The 23,556-nt window shown below is 35.1% G+C and overlaps 3 protein-coding genes across 3 annotated transcripts; 2 read left to right on the plus strand and 1 right to left on the minus strand.

The window, feature by feature from the left end:
* The first annotated feature begins 1,362 nt into the window (after positions 1–1,362).
* MNS1 (alpha-mannosidase 1) lies at positions 1,363–9,029 on the plus strand. The gene is made up of 14 exons (XM_022293289.2): positions 1,363–1,853; positions 2,840–2,887; positions 2,997–3,170; positions 3,957–4,069; positions 4,722–4,787; positions 4,942–5,113; positions 5,694–5,783; positions 6,630–6,754; positions 6,914–6,979; positions 7,188–7,296; positions 7,389–7,487; positions 8,146–8,226; positions 8,315–8,485; positions 8,579–9,029. The coding sequence occupies exons 1-14, from the start codon at positions 1,701–1,703 to the stop codon at positions 8,816–8,818; spliced, it is 1,707 nt and encodes a 568-aa protein (XP_022148981.1). The 5' UTR covers positions 1,363–1,700; the 3' UTR covers positions 8,819–9,029.
* Positions 9,030–9,908: 879 nt separating this feature from the next.
* On the plus strand, positions 9,909–16,305 carry LOC111019096 (Cation efflux family protein). Its single transcript, XM_022295385.2, has 13 exons — positions 9,909–10,546; positions 10,653–10,707; positions 11,351–11,483; positions 11,588–11,643; positions 12,041–12,155; positions 12,291–12,348; positions 12,451–12,569; positions 13,064–13,183; positions 14,451–14,552; positions 14,639–14,711; positions 15,268–15,335; positions 15,752–15,812; positions 15,895–16,305. Exons 1-13 carry the CDS (start codon positions 10,240–10,242, stop codon positions 16,017–16,019), a joined length of 1,392 nt encoding a protein of 463 aa, XP_022151077.1. The 5' UTR covers positions 9,909–10,239; the 3' UTR covers positions 16,020–16,305.
* Positions 16,306–16,440: 135 nt separating this feature from the next.
* Positions 16,441–18,781, minus strand: LOC111021148 (large ribosomal subunit protein uL30w). Its single transcript, XM_022298007.2, has 7 exons — positions 18,621–18,781; positions 17,690–17,868; positions 17,506–17,603; positions 17,363–17,420; positions 17,140–17,219; positions 16,948–17,050; positions 16,441–16,856 (listed from the first exon to the last, which is right to left on the minus strand). The coding sequence occupies exons 2-7, from the start codon at positions 17,864–17,866 to the stop codon at positions 16,641–16,643; spliced, it is 732 nt and encodes a 243-aa protein (XP_022153699.1). The 5' UTR covers positions 17,867–17,868; positions 18,621–18,781; the 3' UTR covers positions 16,441–16,640.
* Positions 18,782–23,556: the final 4,775 nt, after the last annotated feature.

Here is a 23,556-nt window from a genome sequence, read left to right on the forward strand (position 1 = left end):
TTCAGCTTTGTGTTTTTGTTATGTGGGTGCTATGACACATTTTTGGCGCTTTGATGTTGTTCTTTTGGGTATTTGGACTTCGTTAAGTGTTGTAATGTACTTACTTTGCTTGGACTGTGATCTTCCTTTCCATTTGATCAATGTATGTCTCGTTTCTTATCGATTATTCATTCTTACAAAATATGTTATATGTATATGAATTTGTCATAAGTAATACGAAAATTAACAAACCATTCAATTATAATCATCGTAAATATAACTCACATAGTGTGCTATTTTTTAAGAAAAATGTAAGACATATTTATAATAATCTGATTACTACAAACACAATTATGTTGGATAAAGATTTCTCGATTGACCACTGGTGCACATGATATATCACAAAACAGTCAAGTCTACCGAGTGCAAGCAGCTAAAAGATATTTAGGCCAATAATTTTACAACTAATGTTTGTGATTTTCCTAATCTTAAGACTGACTGGAAATCAGGATTACTTGTTCCTTCACAACAAGTGTCAGGGCAACTAGGAAATAGTTGACACATTTTTTAATCTACAAATGTCACATTTATATCATATAAGAAATAATTATATAAATATGTTTAGAATTTAATTGCTCAATTTGCAAACTCAATCATGCGGTCATAAAAAAACTCTTCCAAGTTTGATTTTTTTTACTACTTTAATGGTATTTAATGTAAATTTTACATGATATTTCATTTGATGGGAACGGAAATTTCAACTCACATAATTTTGATAAAAATATAGGTGTATTAACTAGTTGAGTTAGGTATAGATTACGATATATAATATTATCATTGATTTATCAACTTAGAAAATTAAATGGTACAATATTTTGTATGTAAGTTTATAAAATAAAATTGTACCATACATGAACGGAGCAGGCCTAAAAAGCGCTTGGGCGCTCTTTGATGGTTAATATTTATACAATAATTCAAAATCAAATAAACATGTCTTAAAAATCAACGAATAAAGTAAACACAACAAGCAAAACAATATTTTTTTTCCGAAAGAACACATAATAGATTGATATACTTAATTTAATTTTATATTATTATTATTATTTGTATTAGTACTATAAATATAAATATGGGAATGGAAGATATATTTCGAATTTTCTTTCACGAGATATCATTTTAGTTTTATTAAAAAAAGAAAAATATAGTAAAGTCAAGTGTGATTTTTCACTTTTGATGGTGCCGATTATTTTCCATCGCAGATTACGGTGTTTGTTTAAAGTTAACCAGCGTCCAATTAAGTTGACAACGTGTCAAAATGTTATTGGTTGGTGGACCATGCTGGTCAGTGAAGAAAACCGGAAGCTTAATCTCCACGAACAATTAAATTAACATTTTCCATATTACTGAAAATCCCCACTTTTTTCTCTGCGATCTTCGTTCAATACCGTCCTTCACCGTCTCTTCCGTTGCCATTTCCCAGTTTGCTTCAAACATCAGAAACGCATCTCCAACTCGCGATCTTTACTAACATCATTTCATCACGAAATGCTTCGATTTTTGCCTCTTTTTTTCTCCCTCTCTTCATAAATTATGCTGCTTTTGCGTGTTTTGGCACGCCGTCGCGTTATGTGTTAGATCACTCGACGGCGAGTGGGAAATTATTTTCTGATAGTGAATCTGGGAAAGGTGATTTGTCGGGGTAGAGTTCGTTCTGAGATCCCATGGCTAGGACCAGATCGTCTACAAGCAAATGGAGGTACTGTCATCCATCGTACTACCTGAAGAGACCGAAACGTTTGGCTTTTCTTCTCGTGGCATTTGCTTGTGCTAGTTTACTAATCTGGGACCGACAGACTCTGCTCAAAGAACATGAGGTACTGTTAATTTTCCAATGGAGAGTCCATTCTCAAATGTTTAGTTGAATTGATTTGAATTTTATGAGATTTTACGAGGAAAATCTGTTAAAGGGGTCGTCTAAGTTCTAAGTTGGGTTGCCTGGTTCTTTAGGACCTTGGAACGTGAGAAAAATGCAACCAGCCTAGCCTAGCATCCGAATTTTTGATATTTCTTTGTTTGACCGGGTCTTGTCCTCCTAATATCTACTTCTTGGAAAACGGCACTAGTTCAGTAGATTTGATCTAAAAAATTAGAAATCTCGGTCTCTCTTTTTTATATCTCTCGCGACAAGAGTTAGTTTAGTTCAGGCTTGACACAAGTATATGTCCCAGGCTACGCAACCCAAGTTGTAGAAACCGATAATTACACATGTTTGGCCTCATGAAATATGCTACAAATGGTGGGTTTTGCTATGATACTTCTGCACACCACATTGTCCGTGTCATAGAGTCGAAGAACAAATTTGCTTGATCAACCATCGAGTATGGATGGTAATGCCTGCTAGGGGTTCTCATTCAAAGAAACAAAAATTCCCTTTTGCACTCCCTGAGTTCCGTCTTGGGTTTTCTCTTTTTTGGAACTACGACTCATCTTATTTCCTAGTCAAACCTTCCATAGTTATTGTCCGTTTTAATTAACCAAACCTGTCTGCACTGGCTTTACACTACTGATCTGAAAAAGCCAGTCGACGAGATCATAACCTACTCTATCCAGTAGGACCAAGTTCAAATTTTCCTTCTATGAATATAATGTCTTGTTTCCAAAACACGCTTTTGTTATCAATGTCAATGACTAGTTTCTGGGTGCCACATAACATGAAAAGCTCAAATATGTTTTGACATTTGGGGTATCCCTGGACACTAATGTTAGGAAAAATTTCCATTGCAATTCTCTCAGTTTGGGAGTATTTTGTTTCCTAGCATATTCTTTTCCAGCTTATGATGTATTCATTACTGCTGTATAGGAGGAGCTTGCGAAGTTAAATGCAGAGGTGCTACGACTGAAAAGTCTGGTAAGAGATTTGATATGCTTATTCCTCCTTTATACCGAGCTAGGCTTCTTCCATTCAACCTTTTCATATGCCTATATGAGTGGATTAACCAGAAAAGTTGTATGTTCAGGTAGAAGAATCTAACTATAAGACAGGGAATGGTAATGTCAGAGCTAGTGAAGAGTCCAAGGAGGAGGAGGTTGATGATCCTATTGATGCTGAGCGGAGAGAGAAAGTCAAAGAAGCAATGATTCATGCCTGGAGTTCCTATGAGAAGTATGCTTGGGGACAAGACGAACTGCAGGTATGATGACCTTTTCCCTGCATAATATAATCTCTTAAAGTGCTGATGCACTATTTCATTTTAAGTTAATATTCAATTTATATGAATTGGTTTGAGGGTTTAAGTTCATGTTCTGATCAAGCTACTAGTAGTTGTCATATTTTAGGTATAAATGATGTTCAAAATTACAAATCTGTGCTCTTTCCCTCTTTTTTTTCTTTTGTCCTGAAACGACATAAAAAACAATATATAGGACGTGAATACATTTGAACAATAGCGAGCAAACCCAATCTTCCCATTCATTACCCTTGCATTAGGGACTTCTCATTTCCATTGTAACAAACAGCATTAGCCCATCTTATGCATTATCCTACATATTATTTGTAACAAATTAATTTATGCAGCTCATTAATACGACAATCAAAACAGGGAATTGCAGGGATCTCCTCTTTACCCAGTCTTGGGGTTCTTTGACAGAGTTAAAATGAATTACGATATATATATATCTCTCTCTCTTAATATTTTGGTTTCTGCATTTTGTAGAAATCATTAAGATGCCCTGAATAAAAGAATTGATTTACCAAAAGAACAACATATCAAGTAATTTGGGTTTAGAATTAGATGTAGCACCAAACGTGTAATTATCCACTCTTTAAACATCCTAAAATTTTATAATTTATGATTGATTGCTCTTTTGTCTTCCTATGTTATTTTTACTATTTGTATTTTTCAACTTAAAATATAGCATTCAAGTCGATGGTAACAACTTTATATTTTCTAATTTCTCTTAATTTTGGGTGAGACTAGCCACAATCAAAAAATGGTATCAATAGCTTTGGTGGTCTTGGAGCAACGCTAATAGACGCTCTTGATACATTGTATATCATGGGTCTTGATGAGCAATTCCAAAGAGCTAAAGAGTGAGTGTTTTGAATACTTCTTTCTTTTCATTTTTTAATGCACATGACTAATGTTGACTCTCCATTAAATCTTTAGATCTTTTGTTCTTCCTGTGAGCCAAAACAGCATCTAGATGTCATTAGAATTTGTTTGCTGCATACTCTGAGCAGATTACTCTTTGATGATTCTATTTCTCCCTAGTGGTCCATAAGGGTCAATGTAATAGCAAAGGGCCGAGAGAGAATGGGTTTAAACCATGGTGGCCACCTACCTAGGATTTAATATCTTACGAGTTTCATTGTCAATCAAATGTAGTAGAGTCAGGCGGTTGGCTCGTGATTAGTCGAAGTGCATGCAAGTTGGCTTGGACACACGGATATTAAAAAAAAAAGTATTTTACCACATGCCAATCCTTCTTGCCAAGATTCAATCTAAGATATTCAGTTTAGTTGGTGATCCATATTATGATATGTTTGTTCTCATAAAAAAAATGTTATGATATGTTTGTTTATCGTATAAGAATACCTGAACATTTTAAAGTCTAATTCTAACCAATAATTCTATATTGCCTAGTAGAAATATGTTTGGCCAATGCCCTATGCGTATTTATGTTGTGTCCAAAGAATCATGCAAACAAATCAGATGCCTTTCTAATATTGCTTCACTTTACAGGTGGGTTGCGAGCTCATTGGATTTCAACAAGGATTATGATGCTAGTGTTTTTGAGACAACCATAAGGTTGCGTAATAAGGTTTAATATGTCATTAAATTTTAAGTTGTCTTTGTTTTGGAAGGACCATCAGAATTATGGCTTTTTGGGTAATGAGAAATTCAAGGAGAGTTGTAGCCACATTTTGTTTGTTCATAAGTGCTTTATTTTGATTGGATGCAGAGTTGTAGGTGGACTTCTCAGTTCATATGATCTCTCCGGTGACAAGATTTTTCTTGACAAGGCTAGGGATTTAGCAGATAGGTTGCTTCCAGCATGGAATACCCCTTCAGGCATCCCTTATAACTTCATAAATTTGGCTAATGGAAGACCTCATAATCCTACATGGACTGGGGTAAGTTCTACAAACTGTTGCAATTTTTCTAGTTTTCCATTGCATTCAAAATGTTAGGATAATGCTTTCATGTCCTGTCCGAGACTATGATATGAAGCTACTTACATATCCTTGTATGGAAGCAAGATGGCTCTTACCTCTGAACTTGCATGCTGCTTTCAGACTTCCACTTCTTTTGGAGACCAAGAAATTCACGTTTATATTGAAATCCCCACATGTATTGAAGTTTAATCCTGGTTATCCTTTCTGGATTATTTACATCAGACACTCCCATCTATATAATAAATATACTTTGGGTGTCATCATTAGTTTTTAATCCCATAATCAATCATGATATCTGAATTATGGGGAGTTTTTATCAAATATACTCCTTTGGTGAATTTCCTTTATTTACCTTATTTTTATCCAATTTATAGTGTTTGGTGTCTATTTTCACTCATGCTAACTAGAGGGGTTTTTTAGCTATGATATGAGCTTCCGTAGTTGTAATTCCTTTTGTTTGATGATAGTATATCTTTCTAAAATATTTTATAATTATTACTCTTTTTCTGATTAAGCTAATAATGTCCTTTTTTCTTAGGGTTCCAGTATCCTTGCAGATGCTGGTACTGAGCAGCTAGAGTTCATTTCGCTATCACAAAGGACGGGAGATCCAAAGTATCAGGAGAAGGTCTATTTCTATCAGTGCTGTCTTACTGTTGTCTAACTTAAACTCGATTACTCTGCAGATGTGACGCAAATCAGATAGAATGGTGGCTCTTATGCTGTGTACCAATATTGTTGTTGAAAGTGTTAGTTGTCTTGAAATATGTGCCTCAGTGATGTTTTAACTTTTAGTTGTTGATAGATGCTACGATGACAATTATTGTTTTGTTTATGTTCTATACTAGGAGATTGATTTCCATTGCTAGTATATGCAGTTAACGTTCCACTGTTAGTGGCTTGGTTTTTTGCCATTTTGTGGTGCATCTGGATTGAGAGGAATAATTGAACTTTTATAGGTGTTGGGATCAGGCTGGGGGGAATTTGAGAGCTAGTTAGATTTAATACCTCTCTTTGGGTTTCAATTTCTAACACTTTTTGTAATTACCAATTATGTCGTTCTTTTGGATTGGGGTCTATTCTTATAGATAGATCCCCTTTTTTGGACTTGTTTTTTGTATGTCCCTTGTATATTTTTTCATTTTCTCTCCATGTAAGTTTGGTTTATCACAAAATAATAATAATAATAATAATAGGCCTCAAAGGGCAGTCTAGTTGATAAGGGCTTGGGGTCTCTTGGGCAAATTGACTTAGAGTTCTCTAGTGCGAACCTTTCGGTGAGCTTAATATAAAAAATCCTTGATGTCTCTTGAGTTCGGGCCTTGAGGCAGCCGCAGGTAGGGGCTCAAAGTTACGACTCCCAGTAAATCAAAATAATAATAATGATAATAATTATCCTTACCTGATTGTAAAGTGTTATTTTGGGGATCAATTGGCTTCTAGAAAATTGAATATTTTGTGTATCATATGTCAGGTTGAGAATGTTATATTACAGCTCAATAAAAGTTTCCCCGATGATGGGTTGCTTCCCATATACATTAATCCAAATGACGGAAAAGCATCACATGCAACCATAACTTTTGGTGCCATGGGTGACAGGTATTCATTCAAGATTACGATTTTGTACGGATATTTTGAGCATCTTATTTTCTTAGGGTTTTCCTTTCCTTTTTTCTTTTTGTTTCCTCCATTTCAAGTCTTCTCCAACCCTCTCTTGATTTTTCACTGGTATCCTTTTAACTTGAAGATTCATTGCAGCTTTTATGAATACTTGCTCAAGGTATGGATACAGGGAAACAAAACTTCAGATGTTAAGCTTTACAGGTAAGGAGCCATTTCAAATATAATCTCAGCGCAAAGAGCAAATTAAAGGAAAAATGATTTTACGTTATAGAGTTAGGAATATTTGACGTAATGCATGAGTTCTTTGTACATGTTTATAATTATTTAGTATATATTATTGAACTTCCAATCTTTTAATATGACAAATGTTTTTATAGACCAGATCCGTTTGTTGTTATTTTTAATTCAGGGAAATGTGGGAGAAGTCAATGAAAGGCCTTTCAACCTTGATTAAAAGAACAACGCCATCATCCTTCACTTATATTTGTGAGAAGAATGGAGGTGCCCTCAATGACAAGGTAAGTAAGATGTCGGGTAATTTCTCTATCAATTATCATAATTTTGAGAAGGTAAAATATGGATTTTTTTGTCCACGTTGTATGACTGGCAGATGGATGAACTGGCCTGCTTTGCTCCAGGAATGATAGCTTTGGGATCTTCTGGTTATGATCCTGAAGATTCTAAGAAGTATTTAACACTTGCAGAAGAGGTAAAAAGTTGTAAGCTTTTCTCCTTATGGGATGATTTGGGGCGTGCTTGTTTCAGAATATTTGACACTCTTAAGGAAACTTTTTGTATTTTTTGTATTTTTTGTTTATTAAAAACAGAAGACACGAATCAGAGAAACAGAAATACCAAAAACTAAAAACATAAATAGTTGTCCAACAGAGCCTAAATGTGAAATAATAACATCAATTTCTTTTTCCCAAGCCCCAAGCCCCAAACACCAAAAATCATATAGCAAAATCAATGGGCTGTACTTCTATAATCCGACAGTTGAAGTAGCTGCACTTTGATGAAGTGGGCCTGCGAAGAAAATATGGTCCCACTTATATTGTATCAGCCGAGGTCAGATTCCTCTTTGGGTCTGCTCCTCAATTATTTGGCTTAGACAAAGCAGGCATAATTAGTTTATTAAAACATGTGTGCTTTGAACATTTAAATTTGGGCATTTGGACGATTTATTTATTCTATGATGTGAAAGATGGGTAGTGGATTTGATGCTAAAAGTTCTCTTCTAATGAAGTATATGTTTCACTCCAACCCTATTATCGTTCAGGCCGTTTCAAGTTTTCTCTGTTCATTTATTGGTTCAAAGTTGGATCTTGAATTATTGTTAATTGTTTCTTTTAAATTTTTGGGTCTAGCTTGCCTGGACGTGTTATAATTTCTACCAGTCCACCCCTACAAAGTTGGCTGGGGAGAATTACTTCTTCTACTCCGGGGAGGTCTGTATCAATAACCTGCTAATATCTCTTGCCAACATTTTTTTTTTTAATTGTGGTTTAATGTTATTTCACATAACGGAAATTTTAGGATATGAGTGTTGGTACATCTTGGAATATCTTGAGACCGGAGACGGTAGAATCACTCTTTTACCTTTGGCGCCTAACTGGCAACAAGACATACAAAGAGTGGGGTTGGAATATATTTCAAGCATTTGAAAAGAATTCCCGGATTGAATCAGGTTATGTCGGGCTGAAAGACGTAAGCATGCTCCAAACTCTTAAATATCTGTCATTGTTTTGGTCATTGATCTGTATGTATTATCAATGACGCATCGGTGACTGGTATTTTCAGGTGAACACAGGTGTGAAGGACAATATGATGCAGAGTTTCTTCCTTGCAGAGACTTTGAAATATCTCTATCTTCTCTTTGCACCACCTTCAGTCATCCCTCTAGATGAATGGGTGTTCAACACAGAAGCTCACCCTCTACGAATTATGAGCCGAAACAATGGAGGAGATTTTGAAAGACCAGACAAGAAACACAAGCCATTGATAAAGTTGCGTGGCAGGAAGGAAGGTCGGTCCGATTGAACACGCTGTTTTATTGCATTCTAATTCTTGGTAGAGTTGATTTTTATATATAGATGAAAACCTCAAGCAATCTATATTATATAGTTAATGATAATGAGATCAGAGGGGCAGCTGTTGCTTCTGGGAATAATGCAGCTCCAACATGCTTAGACAGAATTTATTTGTATGATATTGTTATACTCCTTAGATAAATATTGATAAGGGTTTTGCATTTTTGGGCTCCAAAGATATTTGGTTTGTTTATCTTGATTCAACACCTCATCCATTAGGGAGGGGATGATATGAGATTTTTGCAAATTTGAAGAAAATGTTAGCTCTTTCTTCTTCTCTTTGGCTTCCATTTTCAAACAGTTGATATCATCCTCAGCAGCTTTGTAATGAACAAACAGTGCCCCATTGAAGAAGTAAGCAAGTCCTGTCTCCTGTGATGTGAAACTGATTTGTGGAGACTTACAAATATTCTTCCTCCCACAATAAATCAGTGGGATTCTTTTTCTTTTTGGGAAAAATATACAGTTGATTTGATGATATAATTGGACAAAATCAATTTCTGTATTTATTTTTACAGAGCCTTGAAAAAAGTTTCTATTACTTCTTACTTTGTGAGTATATTATTGTAAACATGGGATGGAGATTCAAATATTTGAGTTTTTTAACCCATGAAAATAATTGAACTTGATGGGTCCAGAAAATATAATATATGTATATATATTATTTTCAAACGAACTATATTAATTTTTTTACGAACATTCCATAAAAGATAAAAAGCAGAGAAGGAAACTTCTCCAAGGAGCGAGCAAAAATAAATTGTTATTTTTTATTTAGAAATCATGGGTTCGAATCTCATGCCTGGAGTTAAAAGAAAAGTCTTTTTTTTCCAGGATTGTTATCGAGTAAATTTTTAAAAAACAAACACATATATTAACTTTTACTTTTTCTATAATCTACTTTTTCCTATCTTGATTAAAGAATATATACTTTTTCCTACTCTGCTTGATTTTTTTATTTTAATTTAAAAAAAAAATATATAAACGAAGTAAATAAATTATTAATAAGTAACATTCTTTTCTTGAAAAAAAAAAGGAAAGCTGAAATTATATTATTAAATTACACATAGCTCGTCAGGCTCAGCGCAGCGGCATCGTATCGCACTGTTCTAGTTCGTAGCCGGTTGCTACCATACCATCCTCGGCTTCAGCTTCAGCTTCAGCAATCAGAATCCAACTCTTCTGGTTCGCTCCTGTTCTTCAAATCACCCGCCGGCGCAGGGCGTTTCCTCTGCGTGTTCGATCCAATGGAGGTCACTGCTTTTTCAGAGAACTTGATTTGGTAGACTGTAGTGGAAATTGGAATCGCGAGGGGCGATGCTGTGGTAATACAGAAGCAGGATAACCAAAAGCAACCCTCGCACATTCGTTTTGATGCGAACATCCTACCTCTTCCAACGTTTCGGTTTCCACCATTCTCATCGTTCATCTTCCTCCTCATTCCGTTTTCTTTGCACTTCTTCGCCATTTTCGTTGTTAGACCCCAATATTCCACAGCAGCATCAGCCGCAGCAACCAGAATGTGACAGTCACGGTACCCCTCTTTTCGGAGCCCATTGTCACTCTCGAAGACTTTCATCTGCTGCCAGTTGTTCGAGACGCTCTGTATTATTGGGCTTCATTTCATTCGACTCTAATCGTGGTCGTCCCCTTGTTAATCATCATTACGCTTTCCATCGCAGTACGTTCCTTCGAATTCGCGTTTCTCTCTTGGTTTTGCATTCATTATTTTTTCTTTGCTAGGAACGGAGCTGTTCTTCGTCTTATGCTTAATTGGACTTTTGCAGGTTTTTTCACTAGAGCTAAACCGGTTCAGAGAATTGAATTCAATGATTATCATAGGTAGGGCATTTCATCTTACACAGTTCACTTGAACGTTCTGTAGTTATGAAATACATACTCATTTAGGCGCCTCTGTCTTCGTAAGTTTGTTTTAGTTAATGTAAAAGGTGGGCGACTGCTGTTATGTTAATCACTCCCATCCTCGACCTGATCGTAGCTTGTTTGGTGTATGGAAACAAGTCTTGTTTTAAATTATAACTACACCAGAAAGTTTGAACGGTTAGATTAGGGAAATTTAATCTTTTAAATTCATTCTTTAACACTCAAATACTCAAACACTTCATCTGGGTGTATCTCAGGTTCACAAAATTAATGTGAACTCTTAATTTGAATAGAGGAGTAAACACTTGCAAAAAGTTTCCATTTTTAAGTTGTTGGATTAGGATGATAAAATCTTTTCAATTCATTTTTATACTTTTAGGATCTAATACATAGCACTCAACATAAATGTGTGTAATGTTGGTGAGTTGAATCCTCAGGCAAAAGATATAGAATGAAGGCACGTGAAAAGGTCAAATAACTGAGAATTGTTCTACTTCATCATCACTGTTACTAGGTTTTCATCATATAGACACTAGTGGAAATTATTGTCCCCTCGTTAACTTATCGTGTTCATTTGGTCTGTATGATATTTTTATCCTAGTCAACGAGCGGTTACCACTGCTTTATGGTGCAATTTCCTTGTCTTCTCTCTCAAATTTGGGGTTTGGTTTGCTACATCAAGCCATGTCATGTTGGCAGAAGTTGTGCACTCTGTTGCCGATTTCGCAAATCAGGTATCTTAACCATTCACCTAGGAAAGTAGCTCTCTCCATGTCTAATTTTAACCTAAGTTATTAATCACTGAATGCAGAGGAACTAATTGATCTTGACATTGTAGGCACTTCTTGCTTATGGTCTGAGTAGCTCAAGGCGTGCCCCCGATGCTCTCCATCCGTGAGTTATAAATACGTTCAGCTGTATTAGTTTTTATCCATTTTAAAACTTTTATGGCAATTGCTTCCAACTTTATATAATAAATTTTTTATATAATTTTTTTTATTATTATTATAAGGTCTTCTTTTTGGCTTGCATACCTTAAGGGTTAAAATCTTTTCACCTCTCTCAAGGTCAATGCTGCTTTTAATCCTTTAGTTTGCAAGCTTATCTCAACAACCATGGTAGGTTTTGTAACAATTATATTTTCACAATGCAGCTTAGTGGATTAATATTTTTACAACATGGAGTGACTTCCCTCCACAAGAACGATAGTTAGCTGCCTGTGTAAATGTTTTGTGTTTTCTTATGACCACAAATTATTGGACACGTCTAAGATATCTTCATTGTTGAACAGTTATGGATACTCTAAGGAAAGGTTTGTTTGGTCATTGATATCTGCTGTTGGGATCTTTTGTCTTGGTTCTGGTGCTACCATTGTTAATGGAATTCAAAATTTGTGGACTTCACAGGTAATTGGTCAATTGAAATTTGAATCTCGCTTCAGATTTTATCATTCTCAATTTTTCTCCATTCCTATTTGATACTTGGCTCTTGTTTTGTTCATGGAAACTCTACGTGTTATCTCTTTATTTTGTTTGCTTCAGCCTCCTGCCAATATTCATTATGCAGCTTTTGTGATTGGTGGTTCGCTCATTATTGAAGGTCTTATTTTATCTTTTTTTTTTAATTGAAATTGACAAAATTTTCCTTAAAATATAAATATATCTAATTCTATTTTACTGCAAAATGATTGTATCTGTTTAGGTGCTTCCCTGGTTGTTGCCATACAAGCTGTCAAGAAAGGTGCTGCTGCAGAGGGAATGAAACTGAGAGACTATGTTTGGCGGGGTCACGATCCCACATCTGTAGCAGTTATGACAGAGGTATTAATTTTTACATACTTTAGATTGATGGACATCATTCCAAAATATTCAACTCCTCATGTGGTAAAAATTCTTAAGATTATTATATTAATGAAACACATTTTGAAGTACCTAATCCCATTTGACATGAGCAAGAATGCATTCCCAAAATTGATTTAATACTCCCACCCTCTCACTTAGGATACTCTTAATTCTTTTAACCTTTTGGTGATTAAATATAAATATCTTGATGCTATATTTAACTTTCCCTATTGAATAGTTGAAAGAGTCGAAGGTTGAGAGTTGCATTCTGATCTATTAGTTTCTGACCTTTTAGTCATTAGTTGTTTAAGAAGTTGTTTAAGATGTTTTTTCTTTTTAGATCAATCATCTTCGAGGACTTCTAATGTTTTTCAATAAAGGAGATTAATTCACAAAACTGCAGGATGTTCTCATTAGATGCCAAATATATTAATGTTAGAGATTCCGTTGATCCAGTTTTCTGAAATGTGCAGGATGGTGCTGCAGTCACTGGTCTTATGATTGCTGCTGCATCTCTTGTTGCAGTAAATACCACCGGGAATGCAATTTATGATCCCATTGGTTCTATTGTAGTTGGTAACTTACTTGGAATGGTATGTCTTGCTTGCATGCAGCTATGAGCAGATAATTTTTTTTTTCTCCTCATTTGTTTATTGAAAGTGACCTTTCATTGTGATAATTCATATTTGAAATATGCGGACATCCTGCATTTGATGACAAAGTGCTCCTTGAATTTTCCATTTGCTACTTGGAGGCTCGTTTGCCTGGCCATCAATTAATTTTCTTCGGGGAAAAGGCTTACTTTTACCTTCTGTTTGCTATGTTCTTCAATCTTGTTTATGTATGTAAACCAAACATATAGGCTAGCTTAATTTTGTTACATAAATATATAAGCCTCAGATTTTAGTCACTGAGAATTTGAAACATGCATGACATGGACTGATTTTATTTGTACTTTCATACCAGGTCTACCTAAGGATGTCTACATCTGCTTGTTCCCACATAGTTGTTCCATATAATCTTTACTATCGTGCTAAGAATATCTATTTCCATCAGAAGATGCTATTCTGGGGAAGATATATGATTAATCTAAAGATCAAAGGGTGTTGGACCAAGCCATTCTGATCGTCTCATACCTTTTGCCTTGAAAGGCCACCATCTAGCTTTTGGTGTCACAAGAATAGCCATAACCAAAGTCTTCTACAATGTCTTCTGTAACACGAATTAGTGATAGTGAAGCCTAGAGAGGTAGAAAGAACTGATAAGCCTCCCATTAGAAATGTGTAGAAGAGGAAGCGTGTGAGGAACATGAATGGTGGAGAGGGAATGTAATTAATTGGAAGGCAGGACCCACTTGTGCAACTAGATATGGCTGAAGTAATGTGACGTGGGTAGGAATATAAATAGGGCAAAGAGAGGAATAGAGAGCATGCCTTTGTGACTGTTAGTGAACAGAGGGTTGAGCGACAGGAAGCTCTAGAATTCTTCTATTGACTATAACCTTGTTGATAAATAATATTCAGGGTTTATCAGCAACAGCTTCTAGGACAAAGGTGAACCACTAATGTAGTGGAAAAAGGAGGCAAACTGTGTATATGCTAGATTAGTAACTGTTGAAATATTGCCAATATGAGCAAGCCCAATGGTAAATAGCATCTATTTCTTACGTTAAGGACAGAGGCTCAAATTCCCATACCCCACATTTTGTTGTACTAAAAAAAATCAACCGTTAGAAATATCATTGTTTTCTCTGCAGTTTGGAATATCAACAAGCACCGGGATATTAACAAGGGTTGGGTAAAAAATTTACACGAGTTATAAACCACATATTAGTCTAAAACTTATAAATTTGTATTGCAGGTGGCCATATTCCTCATCCAACGTAATCGGCATGCTTTAATTGGTAGAGCGATGGATGAAAATGATGTGCAGAAAGTTCTCCAATTCTTGAAGAATGATCCAGTACGATCATGCATGATAAATTTCAATTGCATCTTTACCTTAATATTATAATTCATGAATTCAGGTTGTGAAGTCTTCTGGTCTAGGTTGTTGATGCTTTATATGATTGCAAAAGCGAGGTGATTGGACCAGGATTCTATAGATTCAAGGCAGAAATAGGTGGAATTTCTTTACTTACTTTTTTCCCTCTAATTTTTTCTTCAATACTTTACCAATGTTGCATAGATTATCTCCTGTTTAGGTTCGTTCATGAAATTGAGTCGACTTGGAAGATGAATCTTGTCAGTGACATTGGTAGTATTTGATGATTCATAAGTTATGGAATGAATTGCCTTGTTTCAGTATGTTTTCATATGTCTTATATGGTTCGTAGCTTTTGAAATCCTGCATACCTGTTGATCGTTTCCCCTTGTATAGCTGCCACATCATACGGTTGTGTTATCACTTCTGTTGTTCATTAGGTCAGAATTTATAGGCCTATGCTGCAACAAAAGGTTGCAAACGAGAAACCTGTTTTGTCGTATTCATACTCTAAATGTGGGATGGAGTAGATTGATTTCACCTAATAGCATAATTGATCCCTAAATTTTTCAATATGCATGTGCTAAAACACTGTTATGTCAGTTTTACCTTTAATGGAGTTCTATATTTCAGGCAGTTTATGAAATTATTGTATCATCAATGTATTTTGACTTTAGCTGGCTGTATGAAGCAGATTTCAATGGAGTTACAGTGGTGCAAAATTATCTAAATAGGACTGGACGTGAAGAGTGGGCTAGAGAGGTTGATACTCCTTATCTTCAGCATGCTCACTAGTCTGTTTTGCCTTTTTATACTCCTTATCTTCAGCATGCTCACTAGTCTGTTTTGCCTTTTTAAACTCAATAATTAGTAAGAAAAGCATTAAGCTGTCCTGGATACTCATGGATATAAAACGAAAAAAGCAAAAAAAGGAAACATTATAATATGTCTTCTGAATGTCATCCCGTCCAAAAACAATCTAAGTTGGACTCTGCTTGATCATGTTGCGTGGGTCTCCAGCCACATTTCTCGAGCACATAATGTTTCCTTTCATGTTAGTAGAAAAAAGAAAAGGGGTTTGTGAACTTGCATTTATGTACTCTAGTCCATGCCCATTGGTAGATTGTGAAGTTGTACTCATTTTGTGATGTCTGAACTACTACATCCATGTCTTACAGTTTCGAGAAGCTGCGAAGAAGCAGGATGATTCAGCTTTGCTTAAAATGATGTCAAACTACGGTATGCACAAAATGAGTGTTGGACATTTAATAAATTTGAGATGTTGACATGTCTGGTTCACAAATTGAAATTGTGGTTGCAGGAGAAGAGGTGGTTACTGCATTAGGAAGTGAAGTGGATAGATTAGAGAAAGAGATCCAAGAGCTTGTTCCTGGTATTCGGCATGTAGATATTGAGGCTCATAATCCTACCGGGCCATCCCCGTGAATCTTATGGATGATTTTTTTTTTTTTAAATATATAAATTTATCATGAACATGAATTGTCAAAATTTTGGCATTCGGTGGATCCTGACCTGAGTGAAGCAGTTGGCAAGGAGATTTGTATGACCTTTGAGTACACGGAAATATTATTTGTTGAGGCTGAGTCTATTCAGAGTTGAAAGTAGAAAATAAGTTCAATTTTGGTTGAAGGAGGTTGCCTGATTCAGCGCTTTAAATTTAAGTTTCAAAGTGTAAAATATTTATTTATTAATTTAACTAGCTATTCATGAATTTTCAATCCACAACGCTACCTTCAGATTACTGTCTACATTTCTCAGGCTTTCAAGAATGTGCTTTTTGTCGAAAAAGGAAAGGAAAACGTAACATTGGCAATCCAATTGGGAGAAAAGATGATACAACCGAACGTATAAATAATTGAACTCGATCAAATTTCCAAGATATCCACTCAATCAAAATTTAACAAAATTTTGAAGAAATTAATTAATGTCCTCCAAACAACTAACAAAAGATGTCAAACTTCGCAATAGAGTATAAAAGTTCAGATTCAAATTCCCCCATCTAATAAAGGTAATAGAAACCTCCTCCATAAACAAGAAATAGAAAAACTAGTTCATTCTTCTGATAAGCTCATTGATATAATTTTCACGATTTCCAGCATCTCCTCCTTCAACATAGTGGTTCCTCTTCTTTTTCAAACCACCCAACGGTGCCTTCAGCTTGAATGGCCACAGGAAGTTATTTGCCTCTTTAAAATGAGGTCCAACTGTCATGATCTCGTGTATAAGATCTTCCACGCTCAAAATTCCATGTTTACCCAGCGCCTTATGGGACCAACAACAGAGCAATGTCAGCAGCCAAGTTGGTTTCGTAATCAAATACTACAAACTAGACATTGGATAAAACAATGCAAACCTGTTCGACGATTGAGTTGTCAGTCAAAGCAGTTCTCTGCTTGTTTAGTTTCCCATAGCCCCTCTTATAGATGAGTTCTCTCACGCTCTTCAGATTGGGGTAACTATCAACACAATCACACAATCTCAGTTAAGATGCAAAACACAAACATTCATGTGGGAAAAAAAAAGTGAGTTTGGCAAAGAAAATTACCCATAAGTAACATAAGGCTCAACCCTGTGAAGCATATTTAGGGTTGCTTTGTTTACTTTCAGAAATACACCATTGAATATCTGTGCCAGATCAAAGAGAGAGTAGAGCATTTAACTCCTATGCAGGGATTCAAAAACCTTCTCTAAACATATTAAACTAATCATTAAGGAAGAACATCTGTGAAAATAAGCATAACACTGTAGGGATTACTTAAAAAGGGTACCTGTCTCAATCTCAAAAGCTGCAATATCATTCTGGTCTTAGGGTGCATCGCATTGATACTGAAAGTAGAGTTTGACGAGTTAAAAAAATCTAATAATCAAATAATATTATGACGTAATAACAAATCATAAGTCTAAGATGTACCCTCGAATGCGGATGATAAACAAAAGCTTGGCCTCAGGGTCAACATAAAACCCTCCCTTCAACTTTGCTTCTCGCTTCAGCCTAATGAGCTCCTTTTCCTGAAACCACAAATAAAGATCTCTACCTTTCCATAACTAGTTCACTAAATTATAGGACACTGTCTATCGTAAAAGTGATTAAGTACCTGCTCTTCATATTCCTTCGAGTACAATTTAGCACGATTGTAAATCAATTTCCTGGTGTCTGCTCTCTTCTTCTTTGCAGCCTCCTGTTCTTGCTTACTTGCCGAAGCCCACTCCTCATTCCTCCTTTCTTTCTTCAAAACCGACTCTGGAATTATGGCCTTAGCTTCTTCGCCCATATCTGGTGAAATAAAAAATTAAACATTACTATACACCATAAATTCGTAAAAAGGAATGTACTGTAACAGGACACGAACAGTATAAGACCCATGCGAAGCCTAACCGAACAATTGACAGGATAAACAATATTGACAGAAATTTTACATTTGCATTTGGAAGAGATATAACCCCTCAAATTTCACATATAAGCAATAGGGACTAGGCCAATATTCTTCATATTAATTCCTTATAAAAGGTAAGGATATCCAACAATGAGAAAACTAGAACATTTTCATAATCAAGTAAAAATCTCGCAAGTAAAACCGTAAAAGTATATGGCATGACGACCAAATTCGTAGGATTCTTACGGTTCTGTGACAATGAGATATTGAAAACGGGATGAAAATTCCAAACCAAGTCACCAAAAATTAAAATCAGGAAATATAAAAACCCTAGATGCCAGCAAAACTTTAATCGTCAAAAATGTAGATGAAAACAAATAAAACAGGAGCATGAGGGAAAAGAACGGCACTCGACCCATGCCAGTGATATCACTGTTACTGCTTTCACATTCACCGACGGCTCAAACAGAAATTCAAATTGATACATTTGCCAAAGTAGACTCTCAAGAACTTGGTCAGATGAAAGTCATGGAAATCTTGTCGGTGGAAAATATCAGATCAACTAAGCAACTTACTGATTCGGCAAAAACAAAAGCCTGTAAATGATAATGAATGCTTTTTTACAAAAATTGTCTATGTTGATGCTACTCACCCTCTGAAGTTCGAGTTGATCCTGAAACGAAATTAGGGTTTCCTGAGAAAGGCGAAGAAGGCGATCAACTGCAGCTAGGGTTTTGTAGGGTTTGGACGCGCCACGTCTCGAGCTCAGGCAACGTCAAAGCCTGGGCCTTTCATCCATCCAACGGCCCAAAAGATAGACCGATGCTAGCTTTATGATTGCATTGTTAAAGGCCCAATTGTTGGGCCCACATATCGGTCTTGTTAGTCCGTAAGCCCAGCCCATGTTATCGTACCGTTTCGGCCCGTTTCTGGTATACTTCTGGTTCTAATTCTAACCTGTTTTCAAATATACTCACCAATATTCTTATTTTATTTGTGAACAGAACACAATTCAAAGATGAAATTTTGAATTCTCTGGTCTTTTTTTTATATATTTTTTATTATTATTTTATGTATACATTTAAATCTCTTTTTTATAATATAAAAGGGTAGGTGAATCAAACATCTATGTACATGTATTTTATACAATATCATAATTGGGAAAAAGACATTCTTACAAGAAACACTTGGATGGATTGAAATAAAAGAATTTATTAGTTCAAAACGTAGCTTGTTTGTATTTTTCAATATGACCCGATTAAGGCATCTTGCTACTTTCTCCTCCGACACCATATGTTCTGCATTTGTTAGTTCTTGAGAAATTTGGATTTTTGCCATTTTTCTTAATTCAACTCGGACTTTTCACCAATTTTCTAGAATCTCTTATTCATGACCCTATCTTCTAATTTTGTTTACTTATTTTTATTTGTTGATTTTTTACAATTATCAAAATATCTTTGTTATAGGAAGAAAATAGAGATCGAACTAAACAACTGAAAAGAGGAAATAGAGCTGAAGAAGAAGCAGACCCGAAGAGAGGTAAGTGGGTCGGCGCCCAGCAACCTGGGCCGACGCCAAGCAGTGCTCGACACTGACCAGACCTTGGCGCCGAGGAGTTCTCAACGTAAATAGTTGAGAACTTCACCGATTCGTCCCGACCCCGCGCAGCCCGATCCAAGTCGACTTGGTCACAGCCCTGAATGCAGCACGAGGCCCACTCCGTCTAGATCTCCCGAGTGCATTAGAATTCAACTTATGTAAATTCTAAAGGGAATAGGATTCAACGGATGTAAACCCGGAAGGAATTAGGATTCGACCTCTATAAATAGGAGAGTAAGCTAAACCCTAAAAGTATGCTCACAACACCCCACACTTTATAGTCAACTACTCTGATCCTGACTTAAGAATTAGAACCTGTGTGACAGTCCCGCCTCGCATTTTTTTTAAATATATATATACTAAAAAATCTTATTGTTCTTTCAATACTTACATATACTAATAAAACCATATTCTTCTCTACCCACCAAATATATAGAGGATTAGACATGTAGATAAAGTTTTTATCGTTGAAAATTAATTAATTTATTCTTAAGAAAAATGTTTAATTGAAAAATAATTTAAAAGTAAAAGAATAAACGGGGAAAAATCCTCACGAGGAACCCGCTTCCCGTGAATTTCCTGTTGGGAATCCCCATCTCGAAAATTTCCCACCATCCTTATATATTAATTATTGTTGAGTAGAAATATTTGTTATTTATCCACCGTTTTATTTTTTGCTCTTTAGTTTATAATGACAACTCGATTCAATGGACTTGGACACTTGCTGTCTGTCATTATTTGAGCGCCAGCTTGTGTTGACCCCAAATTAAGTGCCCATTGGGGCCGTCTCCTGCCATACGGCATTCAGCCGGATATTGGTCTTTCGTTTTTATTCTATTTTAATTTTATATATTATTTAACTTTTTTTTTCTTTTTTTTTATGGAACTACAATTTTCTTTTATTCAATGCCAGTTCGAGTATGGATTGAATATATCACTCACCCACTCACATTTATTAAACCTTTTTTTTTAATCAACTCACATTTATTAAACTAACAAGGCTTACCGTGCCCGCCCTGTCCCATGAATAAAACTAAAAGACATATATCTTAACAAATAAACATCTATTGTACTTAAAAAAATGTTTATATTAAGTTTCTAAACTATGTATAACAAAATTTATTTTTTAGTCATCCAATCAATAAATTACGAGTTCGAATCCCCGCTCCCATATGTTGTACTCAAAATTTTATTATTTATTTTTTAGTACAACCATACGTGCATGTGCCTATTCAAATCCATGACTTTTTTTGTCGAAGATATATGTAGGAATGTTTTGCAGGGATCCATCTAAATAGAGCGAAAAATTTCTATTTAAATTGTCCAACAGTGATGAAGAACGTTTTTCCGTAGTCACATAGAGATAGGAAAAGTATGAATAAAATGAGTTGAATCTTATGTTCAGACTTTCTCATTATAACTATATATATACAAGAGAAGAATAGCATAACATAAACTATACAAGTGGTTATCTAAATAATAATATCTAAGACTTCCCCCTCAAGATGGACGGTATATGTCAAGAGCGCCCATCTTGGAAAGTAGAGGAAACAAAACAGTAGCTGGCAAAGGTTTAGTAAAGACATCGACTAGCTGTGATGACGAATGAATAGGGAGCAGTTTAACAAGACCATCAACGATGTGGTCCTGCACAAAATGACAATCAAGTTCTATATTCTTGGTACGCTCATGAAACGTCGGATTAGATGCAATGTGAATAGTTGTCTGGTTGTCACAAAAAAGAGGAACAGATGGCTTAAATGGTATATGCAAATCAGAGAGTAGATGAGTGAGCAAAGCGAGCTCACATGTAACAACAGCCAATGCTCGATACTCAGCCTCAGCAGATGATCGAGATATAGTAGACTATTTCTTGGACTTCCAGAACACCAAAGCATCACCAAGAAAGACACATAAATCAATGGTAGAACGTCATGTGTCAATACAAGAAGCCAAACAATAGTCAGCAAAGGCTTGAAGTTGAAATGAAGGTGAAGTGAAAAGAAAAATACATTGCCTCGGAGCAAGCTAAGCAGCAGTCATATGAGACTTACAAGGTTTGACCACAAATTGGCTAAGCTCATGCACGACATAAGTAATATCCGATTGAGAGAGAGTCAAATGAAGTATGAGCCGTCGATAAGAGGAATGATCAGACAAAAGATCCACATCATAATGGTGTAGCTTCGAATGAGGGTCCATGGGAAGAGCTGCAGGCTTACAACCAAGAACCATGATCTTCAAGCAATTGAAGAGTATAATGGCGTTGAGGAAGACACATGCCATTGGAAGATCTAGCATTCCTCGTTCCCCACCCCTACCTCACTTTTATATATACCCTAAAAAATCTTATTATTCTCTATCTATATGTATACTAAAAAAGCCACATTCTTCTATACCCATCCAATATATAGAGAAATATTATATTACGTAAATAAGTTTTATCGTTAAAAGTTAAGCAATTAATTATAAATTTCATTAGAAAAAACATTTTATTGAAAATTAATTTTAAAAATAAAAGAATGAACGAGGAAAAATTTCTGCAAAAATTTCATAAGGAATTTCACGGAGATAGGGAATTAAATGGGGGCAGGGTCTCTATCCCCTCCCATGAACATTTTTAAATAAATGTCTTAACCAATTGAGATATGCTCAAAATTGCATGCGACCCAACTGTATTATAATTGATGGTGACTATTAAAATTAGACGACAATGAGCTAATATGACATAATAATTAACGAATTTATGTAAAGCTATATGAAGTACAGGTTATGTAGCAAAACAGAAAAATATATCCCTACTTCAATAAGATTTAGAAGAATAATGGTTAGCTCCAATTAGTTAGTTGAGACATATGTTTTCAATAAAAAGAAAATAAAAAGATTGTTGAATGAAAAAATATTGGAAGTATAATTATAAATAAAATTGACAAAATAAAGGAAGTGTAATAAGATAAATTGAACCAAAATCATATTATTGTACAATCAAAATAAACATTTTTTTATACAATAAAGAATACGGTCGAAGTAATCTCATCCTGAGAAATGAAAATAAACATTTGCATCTTGAACTGCTGAAATAAAATTATAAAGAGTCTATTCTCAAAAAGAAAAAAAAAGAAAAAAAAAAAAATATATATATAAAGAGTCGTTTCCCTCAGAAAAAAAAAAGAAAAAAAATTATAAAGAGTCGTTGTTTAACTTTTAAGTTAATGTCAAAGAAAAAAAGAAAAAAAAAATTCATTGGGCACACGTATTCACAACGTGCGTCGTGGACTCGCGGGGGACGAGAACGTAGATTCGCGCGCTTTTTCTCTCTCTCTATTTTCCTACAACGGTAATAAGCATGAAAAACGCCATAAACAGTGTTTTTTTTTCTTTTTTTTTTCCTCTCTTTTATTTATAATAATGATAATAGTGAAAAAAGAAACCGAGAAGCTGGATATACCAACAATAAATCGAATGTTTTAAACATGCATTTTTTTTAATTCCAGAAATTTTGGTTGAAAGACGGCAAAAGAAAATCAACTAAATGGATCGAGACTATTTGGTTTGATCAATTCAAATTATTACTATCGATGTCATTGGTTTTAAAGAGAATCGACAAACAAATAGCGTTCATAGTTTGACAAAAATAAGTAATTCTGCATTCTTATAGACCGTGCATTTTGCATAAATCATTTTTAGTCACCTAAGTAAAAAAATTAAATAAAACTACACTGTGTTAAAAAAATTGTTTATAAAAAATTAATATATATTATATATAAAATTATTAAAATATTAAATGGGATGGGAAGACCTCCACCCCAATTTGGATCTCCGATTTGACCCATCTCCAGTCAAATTGGAGATTCCCAACCCGATCAAGTCAAGTACATGCGGGATTCCGCAGGTTTTTTTGTCATCCCTACTTCTTACTACCAATGAGCCAAATATTTTCTTTAGAATTATAATCAACGTGGGTATTGTCGATCTTTATAGTCTATTTG

The sequence above is a fragment of the Momordica charantia genome (assembly GCF_013281855.1).
Source record: "Momordica charantia cultivar OHB3-1 chromosome 9 unlocalized genomic scaffold, Mcharantia_2.0 BLBB01000009.1, whole genome shotgun sequence".
Taxonomy (NCBI): Eukaryota; Viridiplantae; Streptophyta; class Magnoliopsida; order Cucurbitales; family Cucurbitaceae; genus Momordica; species Momordica charantia.